We start from the raw sequence: 22505 nt of genomic DNA, 5'->3' as shown, positions 1-22505 counted from the left end.
ACTCGTGTCCCCAGCATTGGCAGGCAGATTCTTAACCACTGCGCCACCAGGGAAGTCCCTGTTTTGTTTTTTATAATGAGGGTTGATTGATGTATTCTTTTATTTTTTTAAATTATTTGGCTGTGCTGGGTCTTAGTTGTGGCATGTGGGATCTTCGTTGTGGCATGTGGGATCTAGTTCCCTGACCAAGGATGGAACCTCGGGCCCCTGCATTGGAAGCACGGAGCCTTAGCCACTGGACCACCAGGGAAGTCCCTCGAAGAGTTTTAATGAGGGTGAAGATAGTAGTAAATTCTAAGACACTGGAGTTATTCAAGAAAAAACTAAATGATCACTTGTCAGGGATGCTCTGGAAAAGATTAATTCAGGAGGAATTAGAACTAGATGATCTTCAAGGTTCCAACTAACTCTAAGAGTCTACTTTAAATTCTCTTGGTCTCAGCCAGATTTACCAAACCCCAAATCCCTAAAACTCCCTTGTTTTGAGTTTTATGGTGGAGAGCATCTTAGCCTTTCAAAGGCTCTTTGGACTACAAACTGGAAATCTCATTCCATGAGTGCCAATTAAATGCCTCAGAGAATATAAAGATGATAGTTGGAATGTTTAACAAGTACCAATTGAAGGGATGTAGTAAAAATTAAAGTTTAATTTTGTCTCCTGCCACTGAAAAATTTATTTCAGTAGGAGATGTTTCCCTCTGATCTGGACGAAAATTCCAGCATCCCCCCCTAACATTTCTTCACCTTTGGGTAACAGTCTTGCGATCACTTTAAGTAGCAGAACAGACTCTTCACCCCACAGCTAGAATCGGTATAGCCTGCAAGCTTGCCTTTGTGGAATAGTGGTAGTTGGCTTCTCCTCTACTTCCTAGATGCTGACACTGACACCTAGAATGGGGCAGAAGGAAGAGGGAGAAATATTCTTGGTGGCTTCATGCTCTCCTCATGCTGATGTTGAAAGCTGACTGTCTCATGGGCATTTGTGTGGATCCATCAGAGGCTTCCCTGCTGGGCCTTTCAATGGCAATATCAGCTTCCCCTAAGTGACATGATGCATTGTATTTCTATGGCCACCACTACCCCCTCATCTTTCTGTTTTCCAGAGGTCCATTCTACATGGAATCTTTTGTAAAGAGTCCCACTATGTGTCCAGGAAGTTCTCTTGAGCAGGATTTACCCTGGCTTCATACTTGGCTCCCAGGATTCATGTATATTTGACCCTTTGTCAGAAGGAAGTGCAGTTGATTCCAAGATGTAGCTGTCCCATAAGGCCCCTCCTTCTAGGCTTGAGAAGAGGGAAGTACTCCCCACACCCTCTCCTCCAGATTGGATGTGGATCACAACACAGTAGTAGCTCTCTCCAAAGAAATCTCATTTGTAAACCCTATCCCCACTTTTTATACTCTTGAAATGAGGATTCAAGACTTGTGGAACTGGTCCTTGTTAATTTCCTTTAAACCTTTGCATTTCTGTCTGGTATCTCCCTTTGGAATTTCATATCTATTATATCTTGGTACCCCAGCTGAAACATCCAGTTAAAATCTTAAGTGTGAAACATAATCTCCTTTATCAACCTGCTTTACATCCTTCCCCATTCCCTACCTTCGAGTCTATGTGATTTAGTCATACTTCACAGGCCAAGTCACAGGGTAGTCATCAAGCTGGTCAGACATGGTTTGGTTATGCTTCCCTTTAGTGATAAAGCTAATGTCTAGGGCCCACTACAATGATCCCACTGCCCATGAGAGGGAAAGCTCAGGACTCCCTCTTGGCTCCAAACCTGGTTCTCCATGAGGGTGTACCTAGGGCATTGTTGTTTGGGGGGGCAGCCATGGACCCTGGAGTCTGTCAATTACCAAATGACCTTAGATAAATTACCTTTTCTGAGCTTCATTAAACGTCTGTAAAATAGTCTTACCTTCTAATTCAAAATTTAATTTTAATCACATAATTAATGCATAAATACTCTCCTTATAAAAAAAGCAAACCATTAAGATGAGACTAACTTTCCTTTGGTTATCACCTTCAATCCCATTCCCCTAACTCCCTTCCAGATGTAACCACAATCCTTAGTTTAGAAATTATCTTTCCTTTTTCAATCAAATCTGTTTTAACCTGTAAAAATAGGGTAGTGATATCTATTCTGTGAAATAGGACAGAGGTGAAAATGCAAGGCGCATAATGTTTTCTCCTATTTTCTCAGTGTGTTGGGAGGAACTGAGACCTCCTGCAGGAACATAGCTGTACACTAAATTCAAGCTGAAGAAGAGAAATCTTACCTATTTTCAGGGTTGGAAATACCTGCCCTTTATCTGATATTAGAAAGTTCCAGGTTTTTTTGTTTATTTTTTTTTTCGAAAAAAATTCAATAGACATCATGCACAGAATCTACAGTAGGAATAAGCCCCAGCCTGTTACACCAACACAGGCAGCCTGCTCTTGGATAGGGGTCTGCTGGAGAAGGGTAGCCAGGGCCAAAGGCCCAGAGAGCACTCTGCCTCCATTATACTCTTCCATTTCAGCCAGGCAATGATTTTGTGTAGTGTGTCTTTTCTTTCATTTCAAACTACAGAAAGGAAGAGATCATATACCCAGATTTTCCTTCCCAAAACAGCTTTCCATCTGAGTACAACAAAGGCAAAACACAAAGCAATCTTCCCACACAATTCTGCTCTTCCATCATTCTACAGGACAAGGGACACTCCCACAATAGCTTTTTTCTACTATCAGAGAGGACACACAAGCCAAGATTTCCAAAGGCACCTGTGGTTGGTTCCCAGGTGCCCCCGAGCAGGCTTTTATTTTAGCATAAGAACAAATTCCATTTATTGAGCACGTACTTTGCCAGCCATGATACAAGTTTCTTTACACATATCCAATTTAATTCTAACAAAATCCATATAAGGTTTGTATTATAATTATCCTCATATTACAGATTAAGGGACTGAAGTTCAAAAAGGTTAAGTAATTCTGTTTTTAAACTGTGACTTCCTGAGGCAAGGGAGATGTTTAAGAACAGTACTCGTCCGTGGGAAGTGTCATCTGGGAGCAGGAATGAGAAGCATGAAAATGTGGGGAGAAAAGAAGAGGTAGGACAATAGCAAATTAAGAGAAAGAAAAAATGCATGTCCCAGTAAGAAGTGCCATTCATCTCCACTGCTCAGCCTGGGCCGTACCCTAGGGTGTGTGTTTGTGTGTAAACCTTCATAGCAACCAGCTGGTTTATGTCTCTCTATGACAACATAGGTTTGCAGTGTGTAAATATGGGCACTGGTGAGGACGAGTGTGGGCTGGGGAGGGGAAGTAGGACCTCTGAGTCAAGGGGAAATAGTGCAGAAAGGGCAGATTCCTTTATGCCCTCATCTCTCCCTCCCAGCCCACCCTCAAGATAGGAAAGGGGCTTAAAGCCCTGCTCTCTCCTTGATTCACAGCAGTTACAGGTAAGAGCTAAGCCTTGCATACATGTTGTCTTATTTTAACCAATTATGTAAATTCCTATCCAGCGAGGGGGATCCCCTTGGTGCAAGAGGGGAAGGGTAGAAACTTTTGTTTCCCATTTTCACCCCAGGTGCCACTTTCAGGGCCACTGAGGGTAGAGAGAGGTCAGAGGATCCCATCTGATGAAGGCATGGTGGCCCCAGAGGGAAAGGTGAGGGAGAGAAACCAGGCAAAAGGGTGTAGGAATAAGAATAGGCACTGCTGAGAGGATTACATAGCGCCAGGCTTGAGTTACAAGAACCTCTTCCTTTAGTCAGAACAGTGGTTCCCAACCACGGGATCCCAGGGATGATGTGGCAATGTCTGGGGACTTTTTTGATTGTCCTGACTGAGCATCTAGTGGGTAGAGCACAGAGATGCTGTTAACATCCTAAAATACACAGGACAGCTCCCATAACAAAATATCTAGTTCAAAATGTCAATAGTCCCAAGGTTGAAAGTTAGAATATTCTGGTCCTACATGAGTCCTCTCCTCGGTCCATGGCAGGAGCACCAGTGATAGGTCAAATTACTTGAAGGGAATACCATGGGATGCCAGCTTGTTACCCTGGGCCCTGAGTTCCTCTCAAACTTCCAACTCAAGTATTTTGTTTGTTTACTCCTAACAAAAACAAATTTAGGCTGGAGTCCCAAATTTGCTGTAAAGTCAGCTTCTAGAGAAGAGGGCCTTGGGTATCGGAAAAGCTGCCTGACAGAGGCCGTGCAACTGGACAAAAGGCATGATCTCTTGGCCAGTGTTTCACTGAACTCAATGATCTCAAATGTTTCTTTAGTTCTAAACTCGGTACTTTTGGATAATTCTTGCATGTAGCTGTACACAATTTGGGTCAATGGACAAGGAAATGACTCAGAAACGCAATGGACGGAAGTCTGAGGGTGTTCTCAGACTTTCCTAATCATAAAAGTTGCTTCAGACATGGACTTTACCAGTTGTTTTTTTTTTAATCTATTTTTGGCTGCGTTGGGTCTTCGTTGCTGCACACGGGCTTTCTCTAGTTGCTGGGAGCGGGGGCTACTCTTCGTTGCAGTGCACGGGCCTCTCATTGCAGTGGCTTCTCTTGTTGCAGAGCACGGGCTCTAGGCACGCAGGCTTCAGTAGTTGCAGCATGCGGGCTCAGTAGTTGTGGCTTGCGGGCTCTAGAGCGCATGCTTAGTAGTTGTGGTGCATGGGCTTAGTTGCTCTGTGGCATCTTCCCGGACCAGGACTCGAACCCATGTCCCCTGCATTGGCAGGTGGATTCTTAACCACTGCACCACTGGGGAAGTCCCAGACCTGGACTTTAGTGTCAAACCAGGACTCATGATCGCTGAATGATTCCAGGTCTTTCCTTTGCATATTTGAGTAGGTGGTGTCTACGTGGGGTGATTAATGGTGCTGGTGAAAGACAGTTCAAGGAATCCACCTGATTCAGACTGGGTAAGAAGATAGATTAAGTTGTCTCTACCCGCCCCCCAACCTCCCCCCCCAAATTTCCCCCATAGGTCTGCTTATGTTCAAATTTCTACCATGAGAGTTTTATATGCAGTTAAAAATGTAAATATTTTAGCGTAAGTATCAGTTTGACGTTACTAATTGGGTTTGGGACTGTAAGGTAGGTAGGTGGCTGGCACTTGATCAAGAATGATGCTTCTTGATGGGTATGTAGCTCTAGCAGTTAATATGAATAACTTGAGAAAAGTTCTTGTACTGTGTAAATTCTATTCAGTTCAATCTTTTCAATCTAATAATAAAGATTTAATAACTAAGAGTTCATATTTTGCATTAATCTCTAATATCCACCCATGATAAATATATGTCAAAAGAAGGTTCAAAAAAAGTCCATCTAAAAACACTAAGTGCCTCTGTCACTAAACTTCCGTTTATACCAGAACTTTTCTTTTACCTGAAGAGGCCACTTTACCACAATGTGGTTATCAGTATTTAGTGCTCTCTTCCTGTCATAAGTTAGTGTTTTACAGAAAAGCTATCCTTGGTTGACCTTCTGAGCACTCGGCCTTTACCTGTTCTTTCTTAGTCATGTGGCTCATCTAGAAGTTTTCCAAAAGAGAGACCCAGCTTTGTGTGGGGAGTACCCTTCCAGCATTGTTCTCTCAGTTACAAGTCTCATTTCCCTGCTTATCCACTACTGCTGCCATTCAGAGACTGTTGAAAGAGGTCAAACTCTTTTTATTGTTTTCTGAATACTTATAGATTAATCTGAACATGTTAGTGAACAATTTATTCCTTCAACAAATACTTATTGAACACATATGTGCCAAACACTTGATGCTGGGGATATAGCAATGAACAAGACAAAGCCCTGGTAGGAGTTCAATAAATACTTGATAAAGGTGTAAATGAAGGACCCTCCTCCAGTTGTTCGCTTTAGTCTAGCTTACTTGTTCCTCTTTGTAATCATTGTTCAAGCTACTGTTCCATTCTCTTTCTCCTAGAATGTCTTCTCAGAGGTGGAATGCTTAATCTTCCCCTCAGAACCCTGAGAGGGGGGCCTGAGGAGACTGGATTCCATAGCCCTGTGGGGCCTTCAGTCAAGACTGGTACCAAACAACTTTTGAACCAAAGTTGGGAACCTTAGGCTAATTCACTGCACAAGTGGTTCCCATCTCTATAATCTTTGGACCCTGCCCCAAATACAGATCTCTCCTACTTATACTTTCATCCCTGGTCCCCTCATTTCTCTGATGCCTCACACAGAAACTCCTCTTTAGAGAATTTCCCTCAACCCACTCATTCAAATTACACTGAGGTTATCCCCAAACACAGCTTTATTTGCAGACCTAGAGGGTTTTTCCCTCCTATATCAGAAAGTGGGGGAACAGAGATACTCCTGGTTCCCTAATGTCATTTTCAGGCCCTTATTTTTCCAAGATTATTTGCATGCTACCCCTCCTGCTTTGGAGTTCATCCCATCAAGCTAAACTCTCCTTCATATTCTCTGCTATTCCTGGTCACTCCTACACCAGGACTGGCAGCTGGCTTCATCTTCTCCTCCCCAGGCTTGCATAATTCTGGATTCATTTAAACACCTTGATTTACTGACCCAACACTCTAAGCCCATAATTCTTTTATTGTTGCTGTTGTCATTTACTAAACTAGACACTTCCATTTTCCTTTTATTAAGAAAAAAATACAGTTGGGTCTAATAAGAGATAACAGTACAAAATCTCAAACACATGAGCCACCTACCCTGGCAGTTGGATATGGAAACTCCCTTAGTTCTTTAACTCTCCAATGATCTTTATCTTTACTCCACTTAAAACACCCATTCCTATTGCCCTTGCATTATATGGAAGAGTTCCAACTCTGAAATCTTAAACTCCAACATCATTCTGACACCATGTCCTGCCTGGGCTTCCAGTTTTACCACTTTCACTTCTAAATCGTCTGCTCTTTGACCTTATCAAGACTTCTCTTGACCAGAGTTTAACGTACCTCGCCAGTCTGAATTGGGTGGCTTCCATCTTTCACCAGCACCTTCAATCCCCTTGTTCCTTTGTCAATCCTCTTCATCTGTCTACAAATCATGATCCAGGATCTATACAGTAATATGTCTTCTCTGCTCTTGTACCCAGGCAGCTGGGTGTTGCTAGAGAAGACAGCAGAAATATATGGATTGATACCATTCCAATGGATGATGCATTCCAAGGATGACACATTCATGGTTTCTGTTATACCCTCAACATTGTTTCCTAACTCTTATAGTTTTTTCTTTTTTTAATTATTTTATTTTTGGCTGTGTTGTATCTTCGTTACTGCATGCAGGCTTTTCTCTGGATGCGGTGAGCGGGGTCTACTGTTCGTTGTGGTGCGCGGGCTTCTCATAATACGAAATACTTAGTATTTTTTATCATCGCTCTTTCATCCTCCTCCCTTTCATCCTCTCTCCAACACTATGGCCACTCTTCTTAAGCCCCCTAACTCCCACTTCCCTCTCAAGTATCAACCTCACATCCTATTCCACAAAGAACAAGGAAGCTGTCAGACGAGGACTCCCATCAATTACCTACCCCTATTCACAAACAGCTGTGAGTTTACCCTTTGTTACATCTTCACCTTGAGTCTCATGCAGGATGAGGTATATATCCTCCTGCTTTAGATCAATTCCTAACTCAGCTGACTTGCTAACTCAGCACCTCACCTTGTACAGTGGCTGGCACATAGTAAGTGCTCAATAAATGTTTGCTGAACTATTGTTTAATTAACCACATCCACCTGAGCTCCTTCTTGCCCCCCAACTCCCCGTTTCTTTTTGGAACCCTGCTTTTTGGTTATCATCATTCTCTATTGAGCTTCTACTTTTACTTGTTCCTTTCACTTGGTAAATATACATGCCTATCATTACCATCCTAAAACAACAACAGCAAGCAACAAAACCTTCGCACACCACTCAGTTTTACAAGCAAGATTCTACCTCTACCAATCCATGGAAACTGGTTTCAAAAAGGTTACTAACTGGCAAATCAAATGGACACCCTTTAGTTGATTTTTTTTTTTTTTTTGGCTGTGTTGGGTCTTTGTTGCTGCGCGCAGGTTTCTCATTGCGGTGGATTCTCTTGTTGCAGAGCATGGGCTCTAGGCGTGCGGGCTTCAGTAGTTGCGGCACACGGGCTCAGTAGTTGTGGCGTACGGGCTTAGTTGCTCCGTGGCATGTGGGATCCTGCCGGACCAGGGCTCGAACCCGTGTCCCCTGCATTGGCAGGCGGATTCTTAACCACGGCACCACCAGGGAAGCCCCTTTTAGTCCATTTAAAAGAAACATTTTGTGATTTTATTCTTGTGATTTTATTTTTATTCTAGAATTAAATTAGAATTAAAATTACCTCTAGTGATCAACTACATGCTCACTGCCAAAACCCTGAAAAGTACAGATAGTGGACACGCACACACCTTAGACCATAATCCTGGCAAACAGTTATTCACGATTTTGGCACACTGCTTTCCTGAAATTTGGGGGCACTTTTTATTACATAGGTGAGATAGTCTCGTTTTTAAACTTAACTTCTAATAGCATTTTACACTATTGACTGATTGAGTTTCTCCATTAAACTCTGTCCTTGGGCACGACATCTTCCTGATTCTCCTATTTTGCTGGGCCCTTTTCTCTATTCCTTTCAGATGTCAGCCTTCATCAGGATCAGTTCTTCAGTCTTTCTGCTCTCTGTATTTTCACGGCCATGGCTTTACTAGTACATCTTAAAGTCTACAGAATCTGTATCTCCTATTCTGACTTTTTATCCAACCTCTAGACTCATAAATCCAGTAACTTTCTAGTCATCTACTCTCGGATGTTCTATAGGCACCTCATATCAACTCTTCGGCAAAACTGAACTCATTGTCTTCCTTGCTAAACTTGCTCTTCCAGCTGTATTCTCTCTCTGGATTATGGCATCATCATTTACCCAGCAACTCAGGCCAGAAAACTCGGAATTTTTTATTGGAGTCCTGTCTCTTCCCGAGTCCCACCGCCATGAAGTTCTGTTGATTGTACTTCTCATATATCTCTTGAATCTGTTCATTCTTCTTCATCCTCACTATCATTACCTTCTTTATTTCCCAGTCATATCTAACCTACAGTACTGTAGCAACATACAGTCTGTCTCACTCATAACTCAACTAACCCATGGTAACAGTTTACTTAGTACAGAATTCTCCACTTAGATGTTTCATTGTTACTTTAAACTTATGTCTCAAATTGAATTCATCATCTTCCTCTTCACAATAGCCTTAACCCTTCCCAACTTTTCCATCCCATTAATAGCGTCTCTAATACATCCATTATACCCTCTCCGATCTCTTCCTGACACTGCAATCAGAAAGATTATTCTAAGGAGCCAATCTGATCATGTCATTTCCTTGCTCAAAACCTTTATTCAGCAGCTTCACATTGCCTCCAGAATAAAGCCTAAAGGGCCCTTTGTGATCTAACCCTTGCTTCCCTCCACCGACATCTGGCCTCATTCCTTGCATGCTATGCTACAGCTACTCTCAATTATTTTAAGTTTCCAGAATGTAATACCTCTACATCTTTTCACATACTGTTTCTTCCACCTGGAAGACCTTTCCCAATCTAATCCCTTTACCTAAGTCCTACTACTCCCTCATATTTCAGCTTAGAAGCTACCTTCTGTGAAGGGATTTTTCCTGACTGTTCTTCTCCCACCTGCCCAAATTAGGTGTGTATTCTGTGCTTCCAGAGCATTTTGTGCTTATCCCTATCTTAGCACCGAATCCTTGTATTCTAATAATTGTCAGTCTACCTGTCTTTATTATATCCCCCAGTAGTCTTTAAGCTCCCTGGGGGCAGGAACCATATTTTAGGCACTGTTGTAGTCCCTGAAGTAAGGGCTTTTCGTGCTTTATCTTGTTTAATCATCACAACAGTCATTTGTGGTGGGTACTACATCATTCCTATTTTACAAAATAAGTAAACTGAAGCAAAGAGAGTTTAAGAAACTTGTCCCAAATTATCAAAACCAGGAAACCTGACACTAGAACCAGTCCATCACTAAATCTATTACCTTTAAATCCCTTCTCCACACAATTTTGCAGTGACCTGTCTAAAACATAGAACTGACAAGATTTCTTCTTTGTAATCCCCTCAGTGGTTCCTATAGCTGCCTGCAAGCCATATCCTTGTCTACCTTCGGGGCCTGGTCTCCAGTGACTCCCCAGGACTCACTTGATACTGCTACTGCAGAATCACCACAGATTCCACAGTTTCATCCTTCTCTAAGTGTTGGTCCCTGTACAAAAATGCGCTTTCTCACCTTACCTTTCTGGAGAAATCCTGTTCCTCCTTCAGAATTTGCTCCATGAAATCTTTCCTGATCACTTTTTCTTTAAAAAGATTTATTAATTCATTTATTTATTTTTGGCTGCATCGGGTCTTCGTTGTGGTGTGCGGGCTCTTCGTTGTGGTGCGACGGCTTCTCTCTAGTTGTGGCATGTGAGCTCAGTGGTTGTGGCACACAGGCTTAGTTGCTCCGCAGCATATGGGATCTTAGTTCCCTGACCAGGGATCGAACCCATGTCCCCTGCATCCACTGGACCACCAGGGAAGTCCCCAGATCACTCTTTTTTTGTTTGTTTTTATGGCTGCACTATGCAGCTTGTGAGATCTTAGTTCCCCGACCAGGGATTGAACCGGCCCGGCAGTGGAAGTGCTTCCTGATCACTCTTTTCCCCATCCCACTGCAGGCAGTGGAATCCTGCCTCCACTCTCGGAAGCTATGTGACTTGGCCAAGTAACTGATTTAGTTTTCTCATTTGTATAATGGCAAGACTAAGACTACCTACTTTGTAGAATTGTTGTGAGGACTAAATGAGATGATGTCAATTGAGTACTTAGCAATGGGCTAGGTGCAATTACTATTAAATACTTGTTCCTATTCCTCTATGTAGCTGGGCTTCTACTGCTGCAAGTTTAACACTGCATATGATTTCCTCATGTGTAGTTCCCCCACCAGAGTGGAATCGCCTTGAAAGAAGCACCCACATATCATTTATATTTTAGCACGATGCCTGGCATATTACAGGCACTTATTAACTGATAATTGAACTAGACAATTTAATACTACCCATCTTTCAAGGCCCAGTTCAATCTCCATTTCTTCCACTAATATTTACCTAATGATTCCAGCCCTCTGAATTTCCTCTTCTCAGAATTCTTTTACCACTGACATGTATTATATGTAGAAGTGTTGTCTCAATGAGGCTTCAAGTTCTTTCAGGGCAGACACCATTTCTTATACTGTTTATCTGCCCAACAACTGCTAATATTTCCAATCGCAAAGTTAGAGTTCAACAATTATTGGGGTTGGCCAAAAAGTTCGTTTGGGTTTTTCCAAAAGAGCTTATGGGAAAACCCGAACGAACTTTTTGGCCAATCCAATACCTGTGAATTAAAATATTGCTGCCCAAGCATGAGCAGCCTCATCTTATCTTTATTAGTAAGTCACCCATCTCTAAGAAAATTCAGCTAACAACTCATCTCCTGACCCTCCTTCTCTTAGCTTGTGGGAATTCTGCTTAGAACTGCATTAATTTGGAGACTTCCCTGGAGGTCCAGTGGTTAAGACTCTGCTTCCGCTGCAGGGGACATGGGTTCAACCCTTGGTCAGGGAACTAAGATGCCGCATGCCACGTGGGATCTTATTTATTTAGTTGCACCGGGTCTTAGTTGCCAGAGGCAGGCTCCTTAGTTGTGGCTCGCCGGCTCCTTAGTTGCGGCAATGCAAACTCTTATTGTGGGCATGTAAGTTGCGGCATGCAATGTGGGATCTAGTTTCCTGACCAGGGATCGAACCTGGGCCCCCTGCCTTGGGAGCACGGAGTCTCATCCACTGCGCCACCAGGGAAACTCCCGCCACTCGGGATCTTACATTAATTTGCTTTTATTTGTATGCCACTGTCAGGTCTTAGCTTCCAAGGGAAGAGATCTTCCCTTTCCTTGTTAACCTCCCTCAAGGCCCAGTAGAGGGCACTATACACACAAGGGCTGCTAGTGTGGGTGCCACTGGCTGACTGTAGATATCATCAATGGCAATTCTCCGGGCTATTTTTCTTTTGCCTGTGTTTTCCATGCTAGGGCCACAACAGCTTAAAATAAATGCTGCTGGACAATAAAAATGGTGACTTCATCCCTGCCACCCTGCATATCAGATGGCTCAACTGAGAGGCTTGTCAGCACAATTATCACTCAACCATGTTGGAGGAGTAGAAGAACCCTTGAATCCACTCTCTGGAATAAAGATTTTAGAAAAGCTAAAATAATGGGCAGGAACAGCTATTTGAAGCACTGCAGAATCAGTCTTCCCTGACCGCCTAGCCCTATAGTATGGGAGTGAAGGAAAAAAAATGGCACGTTTTAAACTGAAACAGAAATAGGAACAAACATTTCTTGGCACCCCAGGATCCCTAATGCTATGCTTAAACCTAAGGGCCAGGGAAGCCAAGAATAATGGAAAAATCATATAAAAGCCTAGATATTAACTCAAGCTCTTCAGTAAACTAGCACTGCCACCTTGTAAGTAACTTATTTCTGTATGTCAACTTCCGTTACCTGTATATTAACTTCCGTTACCGGTATATTAACTTCCGTTACCTATATATTAAATGAAACTGCACTAACTAGATGATTCCACATCTTGAGACTTGCTGGCCTCATTCCCCAGCTGTAGCCACCTGGCAAACATAAAACTAGGGACAACATGCTCAAAAAGAAGTCATGGGACTGGTTTAAGGGGAATAAGGATGAGAAGGCTCAGAAACCCCACCACAATAAACATTCATATATCTCCTAGCTTTAAGATATAAAGTTTAGGGAAGTCCCTGGCAGTCCAGTGGTTAAGACTCCGTGTTTCCAATGCAGGGGGCGTGGGTTTGATCCCTGGTCGGGGAACTAAGATCCCATGTGCCGCGTGACCAAAAAAAAAAAAAAGAAAGAAATGAAGAAGTATCTAAAAACAACCCCAAAACGTGGAGACCAGAGAAAAATGGCTCTAATCGCTAAGTAAAAATTTTAAATGTTCTCTGTATAAAAAAAAAGATATAAAGTTTATACCTTTTGAAGTATATGAACTTTTTCATATATTTTCTTCCAGTTAGACAATAAACCCCACAAAGGTAGGGAATGCCTTTAATATATTTCTCCAAACCACCTGGCTCACTTAGTGTCTAGCATGCTGTTCAGAAAGGCTGATGGTTAGGAGGCATCACAATCCGCTGGCTAAATCACGAGAGAGCAAGTCAGTATAACATCCCGAGTAGCTGAAAACTTATTTGGAAAGTTTCTGATTAAGAAGAATGGGTTAGATACTGAGAACAACATTCCTTCTCTAGTTTAGAAGTACTCCTCCCCCTCAATATGATAGAGATTTCTCTGGAATATCTATGTCTCCTGGACCCTGTTTATCTTCCTTGATGCACACTCATTTGAGAAGCCAATCACATTTGGGAAAATACCATGATAAATTGTCCTAATCAAACTTGGGCAAATGGGCAAGTTTCAATCTTCACACATGGTAGATTGGTGTGAGAGGAGACAAGTGAGTTTGTTTCTCTTTGGGTAACATTTCTTTTGTATATTACACTCACAAGTAGTTTTAAACTTTTTTCAGTGGCAGGATTCCAGTGGTTAGGACATCATGAGGAAAGAAGTGACTCTGCCCCCTACTGGCCACTAGCAGAAAGGCTTGCGTTCCTTTTGGCTTATTACTAGAGGTCACATTTCTCCTTCACAGACATGAGAGCTTGTGAAGGAATGGAAGACTGAAAGGGAAAAGGAAAAGCAGGCTTCCTTTTTTGCTTAGCCTGTACTGAGCTTTAGGTGTCAATAAACCATTTAGATCAAATACCGCAAACCCCTTATTTTGTGAGTCAAAACCTGAGGTGGCTGCATCTTCTGCATTAGCTACGGAAACAGTAGCTTGGACAGGAGTCAGGAAAAGTCCTGGTCTAATGCCAACGTCCCTGCTCCCTCTCCGTAAATTAGGGAAACGGGGAACCCAGACACATCCCACATGAAGGGCCCCTGTTCCTTAGAAACTTAGGCCCCACACTGGCTTCTCCCCTTGAATGGTGTCTTCAGTATTGTTTTCTTCCCTTTCCCCAAACCCCAATAAAACACACCAACTGCTTCAGAGTATTTCTGGGTTGGGTTTTTTTGGTGGGTCTTCTTTTGTTTTTTATTTCAAACTGAAAAAGTTCCCTGGGCTCTGTGGGGCTCCCCACGCTCATGGCCCCCTTCTCCCACGCTCACTGCCCTTCTTCCCGCAGCAAATCTATTTCAAGGACAGTATTTTTTTTTTTAATGCATAATTGAGTTCTCAGCTTGTTCTGCAGAACCAGAGGAGCTGTCTGCATCTTTCATATTTAGACGGTCAGTTTCTTTTATCTGACACCAGGTCCCCAGCCACATCCAAGCAAGCAAGGCATTCTTCTACAGAGCTGAATTAGAGCCTCTCATCTTTTGTCCATTTTACTTCCTCCTCCTCACACCCACCCACCAGCCACATGGTTAAGGAGGATAGCCAAGAATGTTTTTATCAACTCCAAGCCCTAATTCATATTCCCCCAAATCTCCCACTCCACCCTCCCAACCCCCCACCCCACCCCCAGGATTTCACTGAGATGTCTCCCAACAATTATTTGGAGAAAAAGGAAAAACAAAAAAGGTTCAAGGTCTTGGTGCTCAGCCCAAGGGGCTCCATGCGCTGGGACACCGACGGGCAGGGGCTTCTGCCTCTCCAGCCCGCGCCCGAGCCACCTCCTGACCCCTGGCTGCAAAAGCAGGGAGGGGCAGGAGCCAGCACAGGACCCAGGGGGGCAGCGTCTCAGGATCTGGCGGAGCCCCGGGCAGCATCATTCAACTTGGCCACTGCGGACGAACACAGAAGAAAAAGAAAACACTGTCAAGCAGTAAGGGAAAGAACCCTAAGTCCCACCCCAGTCTCTACCCCATCACTCTTCCACACTTAACAATCATTAGGGCTACCTGGCACATGTCTCAATCCTATCCAGCGAGTTGTTTAAAAAAAAAAAAAAGAATTTCAGTCTTTTCCTGTCTTCAAAACAAAATGTTCTCTGTCTTTTTGGAGATACCCATGAAAACAAAAACAAAAACAAATTCTTTAGACAAGATCAAAACAACTGGAGGTTTTCAGGGGTGTAAGCTGCCTGGCTCAGAGCAGGCTTGGTTTCAGAGGCATGGCCAGAGCCACTTACAGCAGCGGAGACGGACTGGGGGCACACAGTGATCAGGTGGTAACTGCACGGAGGTCAGGGCCAGACAGCACACATGTTGTTCTGAGTGGACTTAATAATCTAGGTTTAATCAAAGCAATTTGGATTTGGATTTTGAAATGACCCTTCTTTGCCATGGAAGCTATGTACTTCACGCTGTGGAAACAGGTGGCATATACAGAACGTAGCTTGCTTCTTTGTTTTCTTAGCCTTGAAGATGACCAGGTGGAGAGAGAGACCAACAGTTTTTCTGATTTCCCTATTTCTTCTATTCCTTCCTAAAAACCAGACTCACTGTGGCCTCAGTCTTGAGGAGTCATACTGACCGACAGAGAAAGCAGCTCAGACAGAAAATACAAAATTTGAGAAGATCGGAGGTGAAGAAAACGTACAAAATTATATATATATTTATATATATAATAACATGACATATCTATGTACAACATGTCTGGGACAGTTGAGGAAACTATACAAGGATGTTCAGCATTTTCCCCTTCCCACATGGACTTTAGACTAAGGAAGACAGCATGAGGAAATGGAGCAAGAAACACAAAAATTATATACAATTACAAGTGACAGCCAAGGAGTTTGGGGGCCAGGGAATCACAGGATCCTGCTCTCTCCATTCCCTCCTCACCAACTTTTTCCTATCCAATCTGAATGATGGCCTGAAAAGTGAATGGCTGGTCAGGAAAGAAGTAGAGACACACCCTAACCGCCCCCCCACGTGCATTAGCAAGTTCATCAGTCGTCCTCATCAGGCCAGATGTGTGGTACATCAGAACTGGTGAGCTGAGAGGGCAAGAGAGGATTATAGAATCTTCCCCTCCTGAACGGCTAGTTCGCACCCTGCTCTCTCTGTGATAACTAGCAGGCTGCATTCAGTAACATTCAGGCCAAGCCAGTGATAACTAGACTGATGATGCTGGCCACCTGCAGCCCCTTTCCCCCACCTGGTTCACGATCAGCATTGCTACTTCTCAGAGCACGGGAGCTGGGTTACTGGGCTCTAGGAAGGCAGAGATTTCTCAGTGCTCCTTCTCCCTAACCACCTTCCCCAGCTTCCTCCAAGGTGATTCATCTCCTGAGAACCTGCTGCTCCAGCCCTGCAGTAGCACTAAGCCCTGGAGGCTCGCTCAGTTCATCCCTTTTCTTCTTGTCTCCCTAACAATACACCTGGCAGCTGATAACATCTGAAATATGGGACTCCAAATGTGCATGACTGAGCATGTTTCTTTAGGCCCACAGCTTGGCTGCCAGAGCAGCTTTTTAGCAGCAAGGGCCCAGATTGTAGGAAAGCAGGTGAGGGCAGAGGCAAGAGCTTTCATGGCTAGCTTCTTAGAATTTTTTTTCTTGACCCTCAAGACCATGATACTTATGAGGCCCTCTTGCCTGAATTTATAACCCCCAAACCTCAACTTCTCTCCCTGTGTAGTCTTCAAATAGTTCCCCTCTGTAGGCTCACCTATGGGCCTTCCTCACTTTTGGCTTTACAATGAACAGCAGTTTTTTTCAGGATTTTAGAATCAGAATCAATCTTATCTATATTCAACTGTTTTACAGAGGCGGAAATAGAAATCCAGAGAGGTTAAATGCCTTGACCAAGGTTACATGTCAATTCTGCCTAGACTGAGTGGGACTAGAACCCAGATACCTTGACTCTTAACCCAGTGTTCTTTCCACTATCCCACGATACTTTCAAAAAGCAACATGCTGGAAGAGAGAGAGAAGGTGCCCATTTTATGTGAATTATATCCTCCAATCTTTACATTATTTAAGAACCAGGGCAAACTGTAAAAGACACTGACTGAGTAAAGGAGGTTAAGTGGGCATTATAGTTTTAGGCAAGCAAATCAGTTTTTCCTTTTGAGGCTTCTCTACACCTGCCATAATGGAAACATGAAGCAGTAGCAGCCCAAGGGACAAAACATTTAAAGCACAGAAAACAGATCCCATTCAATCTATCTTTCCCAACCATGTCAGGTTAGCCTTGGGATGTTAAACCTGTCATATTATTCCCAAGGCCTAGCCTAACCAATTTTGGGATATTCTCTTCCAAAAGTAGAAGTCACATCTCCCCAGTTTTTTGTACAAAAGAAAAAGAGTTTGCAGCATTATCCAATCCTAGTCTCCTATTTCTGAGCCCCTACCTGGGCTACATGAGGGTGTGGAAATCTCAACTTATCCAAAGAAATGAACTCAGAGCCTCTCTTCAGCCCACATTACCTTCTCAGCAGCCCCCAGGAGAATCACAGTCATTTCTGGCTAGCAAGCTGAGAAGATATAACTAGGTGCCCATTCCATCCCTGCCTATGATATACAAAAGTCCAGTGGGTGAGGAAGGGGAGCAGAAGGGGGCCCCGGTTACCCCGCAAGCTTGCTGGTGACGAGTGAGGACTTTCTCTGGGGCAGATCCTGTGGGGTGGGGATGTGGTCACCAGTCACCAGGTTCTTGTCTGGTCCTGCACTTGGCAGCTGCTTATTCTTCATCTTGGCTTTGGCCATGTTGTAGTCTCCTGAGTCAAAGTACTTTTGCTAAGAGATAAGAGGGAGGTTTAGGTGAGTGAGGAGCTCTGGTCTTCCTCAAAAACAAGGAGACTCACATCCACTATAAACCTGCATCCACGCTCAGACCTTTCAAGTCTCTTTTGGATTAGTCTCATGCATACAGAGCTTAGCATTAATTACATTTACTTACGTCTTCTCCCCAGTGTGTTCTGACTTTTTCAGGTATGGAAGCAGTTTCCCAACTAGGGTGTTATTTTTGGAGTTAAGAGATAGCTCCTACATCCTCTGTACCCACATCTTTTGTAGCCCCATGAGTACAGGATGGTTCAACCAAATTACTGACTTTATTCACTAAGGCTTATAAGGACCTATTAGCCTCCAATGGGCTTGGTGCTGGGGAAACAGAAATGAATAAGATACATAGAAGGGTCGATCTGGGGCTATCAGCAGGAGATCAACCTCAAGCTAACAACCACAAAATTAAAAATTATTCTCTCAGACTATGAATAGAAACTGGGCTTGTTCATGAGAATGTACTTTCCTCTGACTGCAAGCACTCCCACACACGTTCCATGGCTCTGACAGCCTGCCCACGCCTGCCTTGCTTACAGCAAGGTAAACTGCAAATCAGCATCACATCATCATCTGTGACTAAGACTCAGTAACCGGGATTCTCCACAGGAATCTGCTTCCCTCTCCATTTCATCCACATAGAGAAACACACTCCAGGTTAATGACATACAATCCCTCAGTCAGCTTTCAGTACCTCTGAGGACTGAGAAACCTGATCAGGAGCTAGATGGCTATGAAGGTAAGACTCTGCCTTGGGAGAAGGACCATTCTGGACAGGAAAAATAAGTCTCTTCAGGGAGCATAGTTAGTAGTTGGTGCTAACTTCAAGGGTCTAAAGACACCTACTATTCATTTCAAGTTGAGGAAATCTGTAGGACAGATGGGCTGATCTTTTTCTGAAATGACACACCCCAAAATTTAGCTCTAATCCTAAATGTGCAATCCTAAAACTCCCACCATCCAAACAGGCAAATGTCTGGAGGCTGTCAGCATTCCAGACTCTAACATCCTTCCCTCACTCCCCCAACCCCATACCCAAATGCCCCTACATTAAGCCTTAATATCCTACGTGGGAAATCAGAAGATAACCGATACCATTTCAGGGATTTACAATATTTGCCTTGCTTTTTACAAGTTTCTAATTTCTCTCTACTACTGCCCCACAACAAAACCTTCATATTGGTGTTCAGTAGAACTTCCACAGATCTCATCCCTAAGGCCCCCTTTGGCTCCGAAGTAAGAGGGTAAGAGATTGTGCCCCGTACCCCTTTCTGGAGTCTCTTCATGAGGAAGTCGGAGCCTCCAGGCTTTTGTCCTAGGCTTGGATATTTGGCCTTTAGCTTTGCCTCCTCGGCTCTCTCAGGGAGCATACCTTCTTTCTCCTGTGTGTCCTGGAGGAAACAAACGGGCCAACAAAATTAAACACTAAGAAGCAACTGCTTCTAATATCTGATAACTTTTATACTATTACCTTTTCCTGGAGGTCTACCCATTAGTAAACATGCTATTTCCACTCTGTTCTTAAATAAAGCTAGACCTTTGTTCAGCTCCCTAAAGCTCAAGATGACTGTACTGTGAGAAGAAAAGATAACTTGCTTCTCACACGAAACCCAGGGAACCACCCCAGTGACCTGTGAGTGACCTATACCTAAACCTAAACACAATACTTCACTCAAAGAGCAAGCGATATCTCACTCAGAACAGAAGCTAGGAAAGACAGAGAAAAGAGCCAACAGGGCTTCTGGTTATACAAAATTAGTATGAAAGTTTCCTAGCTGTCCCTAAAACACAGTACAGGTCAAATGGGAAATCAAGGGGGATAACTGCTGAGATGTTCCCTCCTAAGCTAGTCAGCAGATAAGTCTCTCTACGGAGGAGGCTAGCTATGTAGCCATCTCCAGACATCTCCACCTTAGTAATGGGACAGCATTGCTTCCATAAACACTGTAGTAGGAAGGTGACAGGTAAACAGAGATTAAAATGACACTTTTTAACCTCAAGAAAATTAAGGTACAGTAGGTTCACTAGTATTTACCTACCAGCTTTGCCAAAAAATCAACACCTTCCCTAGTGACGGAAGTTTGGGGAACATGCCAAGAGCTCAATTAGCTTGCGGGGGCTCTTACTGTTGCTGTTACTCCCTGCCTGCTTTTTGTAGGCCCTGCTGCACTTTTCTTTACTGACTTTTTAAAAAAGGACATGAAGCCAATTTGTGGCTCTTTTTAGTGGAATTACATTCCCTTCCCTTGAAAACCTGGCACAGACATAACACCGGGTGTATTTCATGAACCCGAATCCAGTACTAAATGTTATAAGTCAAATACAAACCCCCAAAGAGGGTGGCGTGTTTTCATCACAGAATTGCAGGTTAACTAAGTCCCACTACCTTGGAAGTCTGGGGGGAATATGGTGGCGTCTTTCTTGTCACGACTCTGTCGGCGTCTTTTCTAGGTTTAACCTCCATTATTCTGTTTGGAACTCTAGTCCTCTTCAATTTTGTAAGGTCCTCTTTGAAGGTGGGCAACAGACCATCTCCAGCGGTCAAAACAGGTCTCTTTGAGAAAGTTGCCGCCTTAAACTAGCCATGATAATAATTACTCTTCTCCCTTCCCCCAGTGCTGGTCCTTTTTAAACGTCTTTACCTCTACTTGTATCTTTCTGGGGATTTAGAATGCAAGCCCCAGCCTAGCGGTTGGGTCATTTTACCCCTACTAACCAGTAACACACATCTCATCCCGGGACCACCAACCCCTTTCATTCACCCAGTCTTTCTAAACACCCGCCCCGCGCCCAGGCTCGGCCAATTATAGCACAACTTCGATGAGTTGAGCGGTAGGTCTACTGGCCAATCAAGAAGAGAACCGCATTGATTGACAATCCATCCAGCTAACTAGCGCCAAAGCAGCAATCCGTACTGAAGCTCACCCTGCATGACGCAAGAAGTGGCCAACCCCTGCAGAGCCCGAGACCATGGCGACCAATCCGCACTGGTGGGAGACCGTCTCCCGCCCCATCACGGTCGCCCCCAGCTCGCCCACCGCACCCCCTCCATTTCACCTGCTTCTCCTCGCCAGTCTCCTCCGCAGGGTTCTCGTCCTCTTGTTTCTGGGACATGGCGGGACCGGGACTGTGGAGTGTAGGGGACCCAGGAAGTCACCCGGAGAAGGGAAGGGGGAGGGGAAACGGGACAACCTGCGCTGCTTCTTCAGCTCCTGTCACTAGGGTTGCTCAGTCAAAATGGCGGCTCTTGCCTGTGACGTTGCGGCCGCCCCTTCCTATGGGAGCCAATGGGAGCGGGGTAGATAGGGCAATGACGTAACGACCTACCAATAGTTGCTGGCTAAATGTGGGTTCTATGGAGGCGACGGGCAAGCTGGAAGGCCAACCCGGAAAGAGAGTGACCCACAAGGACCAATTGGAAGCCCTTGGGGGATGTGAGGGGGTGGTAGCTCTGGCATTTTTGCTCCTTTGATGGGGTCAGACTTCCTTCGACTCCACCGCCCCGCGCCCAGGAGGCTTTGCTGAGCTTCAAATTGGAGAGCGAAATGATGGAAACCTTTTATTTCCAGGTGAAGAGGATTAAGCTTTGCGCAGTGTTAGCAGAAAATTATCAATCACCAGAAAATAATTAAGAGGTCAGACACACTATTCCAATGTGTCACTTGGGGTCTGGAATGGAGAGACTGAGTCATCTTGCGGAACACAAATGGCTTACGTTTCATGATTTAACTCATGTACAGTTTTTTACTTGTTCACAGTCATCCCATGGAGACTTGATCACTTTGAAACAGTACAGGTCTAGGTACCTGGTAAACATTTAGTAAATACTTGCTAACGTATCCTGAGTCACAGTTCAACAATATTTTTTGAGCGTCTATTTGAAGACGGTACTGTTTTAGTTTTACAGGGGATACATATGTAGTAAGGCAGTCTCTGCCATAGAAAGTTTAGTGGGCTTGTAAAGTTTAGTGGGCTTGTGGGGAGGGTTTTCACAGTGTGCCAGGTGTACCTTAAATCCTCAAGATTAAATAGACACGTCTTCCTAGAGTGTTAGTCAAAAAGCACTACATTTTTATATTAAAACAGTCTAATACTAATAACACTGAAAAATTCATATTAAATTTTAATTTTCCAGGCAGCCTGTTGTGACAGATAGCCTTGGGGCTGTTCATTTTCCTGTATAATTAGGTACACTTCTAATGGAAAAGTTTGAGAAGCATAGAATACACAGATTATTATCATACGAGGCAAAATCTGGTCAGCATTGAAGTAAAAGTGTTAATAAAGTGGTATAGGGGTTCAAATGAAGGTTCATATTCAGTTTAGGGTCCCCCCCACAAAAATAGACTTTGTGATGGAGGTGGGTATTTGAAATCAGCTTTAAAGAATTTAGGAGTTTGCCAGGTAAAGGTGAAGGAAGGGTATTCTAGGTGATGGGGTCAGCATGAAGGCTAGAAAAATAGAACTGAGTCCAGAACATGGAGGACTCTGAATGCCAGGATAAGGAACTAGTGAATAATTTAGTTATCCAGGGGAGACATTTAAGGGTTTTAGGCCAGAGAGTGGCAGATCAGAACTGTTCATTAGGAAGATTAATCTAGTGGTAATGAATAAAAATCATTCAGAATTCCAAGCAGAAAGATAGTGGGGGTGGACAGTCTAGCCAGGAGTCCACTGCAATACT

General features: G+C 43.7%; 1 protein-coding gene and 1 long non-coding RNA gene across 5 annotated transcripts; one reads left to right on the top strand and one right to left on the bottom strand.

Moving 5' to 3' along the window:
* The first annotated feature begins 3314 nt into the window (after nucleotides 1–3314).
* LOC117198523 (uncharacterized) lies at nucleotides 3315–15119 on the top strand. Of its 2 annotated transcripts, none has more exons than XR_007469958.1 (2): nucleotides 3315–4915; nucleotides 13618–15119. It is a non-coding gene; the product is annotated as an uncharacterized LOC117198523 (long non-coding RNA). The 2 variants fall into 2 exon arrangements; XR_004479730.2 differs by lacking the exon at nucleotides 13618–15119 and adding an exon at nucleotides 5932–6157.
* Nucleotides 14145–21077, bottom strand: ENSA (endosulfine alpha). 3 transcript variants are annotated; one of them, XM_004285157.3, is made up of 4 exons: nucleotides 20879–21077; nucleotides 19087–19212; nucleotides 17610–17776; nucleotides 14145–14876 (listed from the first exon to the last, which is right to left on the bottom strand). In XM_004285157.3, the coding sequence occupies exons 1-4, from the start codon at nucleotides 20933–20935 to the stop codon at nucleotides 14861–14863; spliced, it is 366 nt and encodes a 121-aa protein (XP_004285205.1). In that variant the 5' UTR covers nucleotides 20936–21077; the 3' UTR covers nucleotides 14145–14860. The 3 variants fall into 3 exon arrangements, with proteins under 3 accessions (XP_004285205.1, XP_033271544.1, XP_033271545.1); XM_033415653.2 differs by lacking the exon at nucleotides 20879–21077 and adding an exon at nucleotides 20208–20474; XM_033415654.2 differs by lacking the exons at nucleotides 14145–14876; nucleotides 20879–21077 and adding an exon at nucleotides 20208–20498 and having other exon boundaries at nucleotides 17606–17776.
* Nucleotides 21078–22505: the final 1428 nt, after the last annotated feature.

This window comes from Orcinus orca, chromosome 1, assembly GCF_937001465.1.
Source record: "Orcinus orca chromosome 1, mOrcOrc1.1, whole genome shotgun sequence".
Taxonomy (NCBI): domain Eukaryota; kingdom Metazoa; phylum Chordata; class Mammalia; order Artiodactyla; family Delphinidae; genus Orcinus; species Orcinus orca.
This window is presented reverse-complemented; position numbering and strand designations above follow the sequence as displayed.

Excerpts from the sequence above, each read along its gene's own strand:
- ENSA (XM_033415653.2), bottom strand. The coding sequence starts at position 20,285 with ATGGAGGTTAAACCTAGAAAAGACGCCGACAGAGTCGTGACAAGAAAG. Across the intron at positions 19,213-20,207 it reads ATTCCCCCCAGACTTCCAAG|GACACACAGGAGAAAGAAGG; the intron begins GTAGTGGGACTT and ends TGTTTCCTCCAG. Across the intron at positions 17,777-19,086 it reads TGAAGAGACTCCAGAAAGGG|CAAAAGTACTTTGACTCAGG; the intron begins GTACGGGGCACA and ends CTTATCTCTTAG.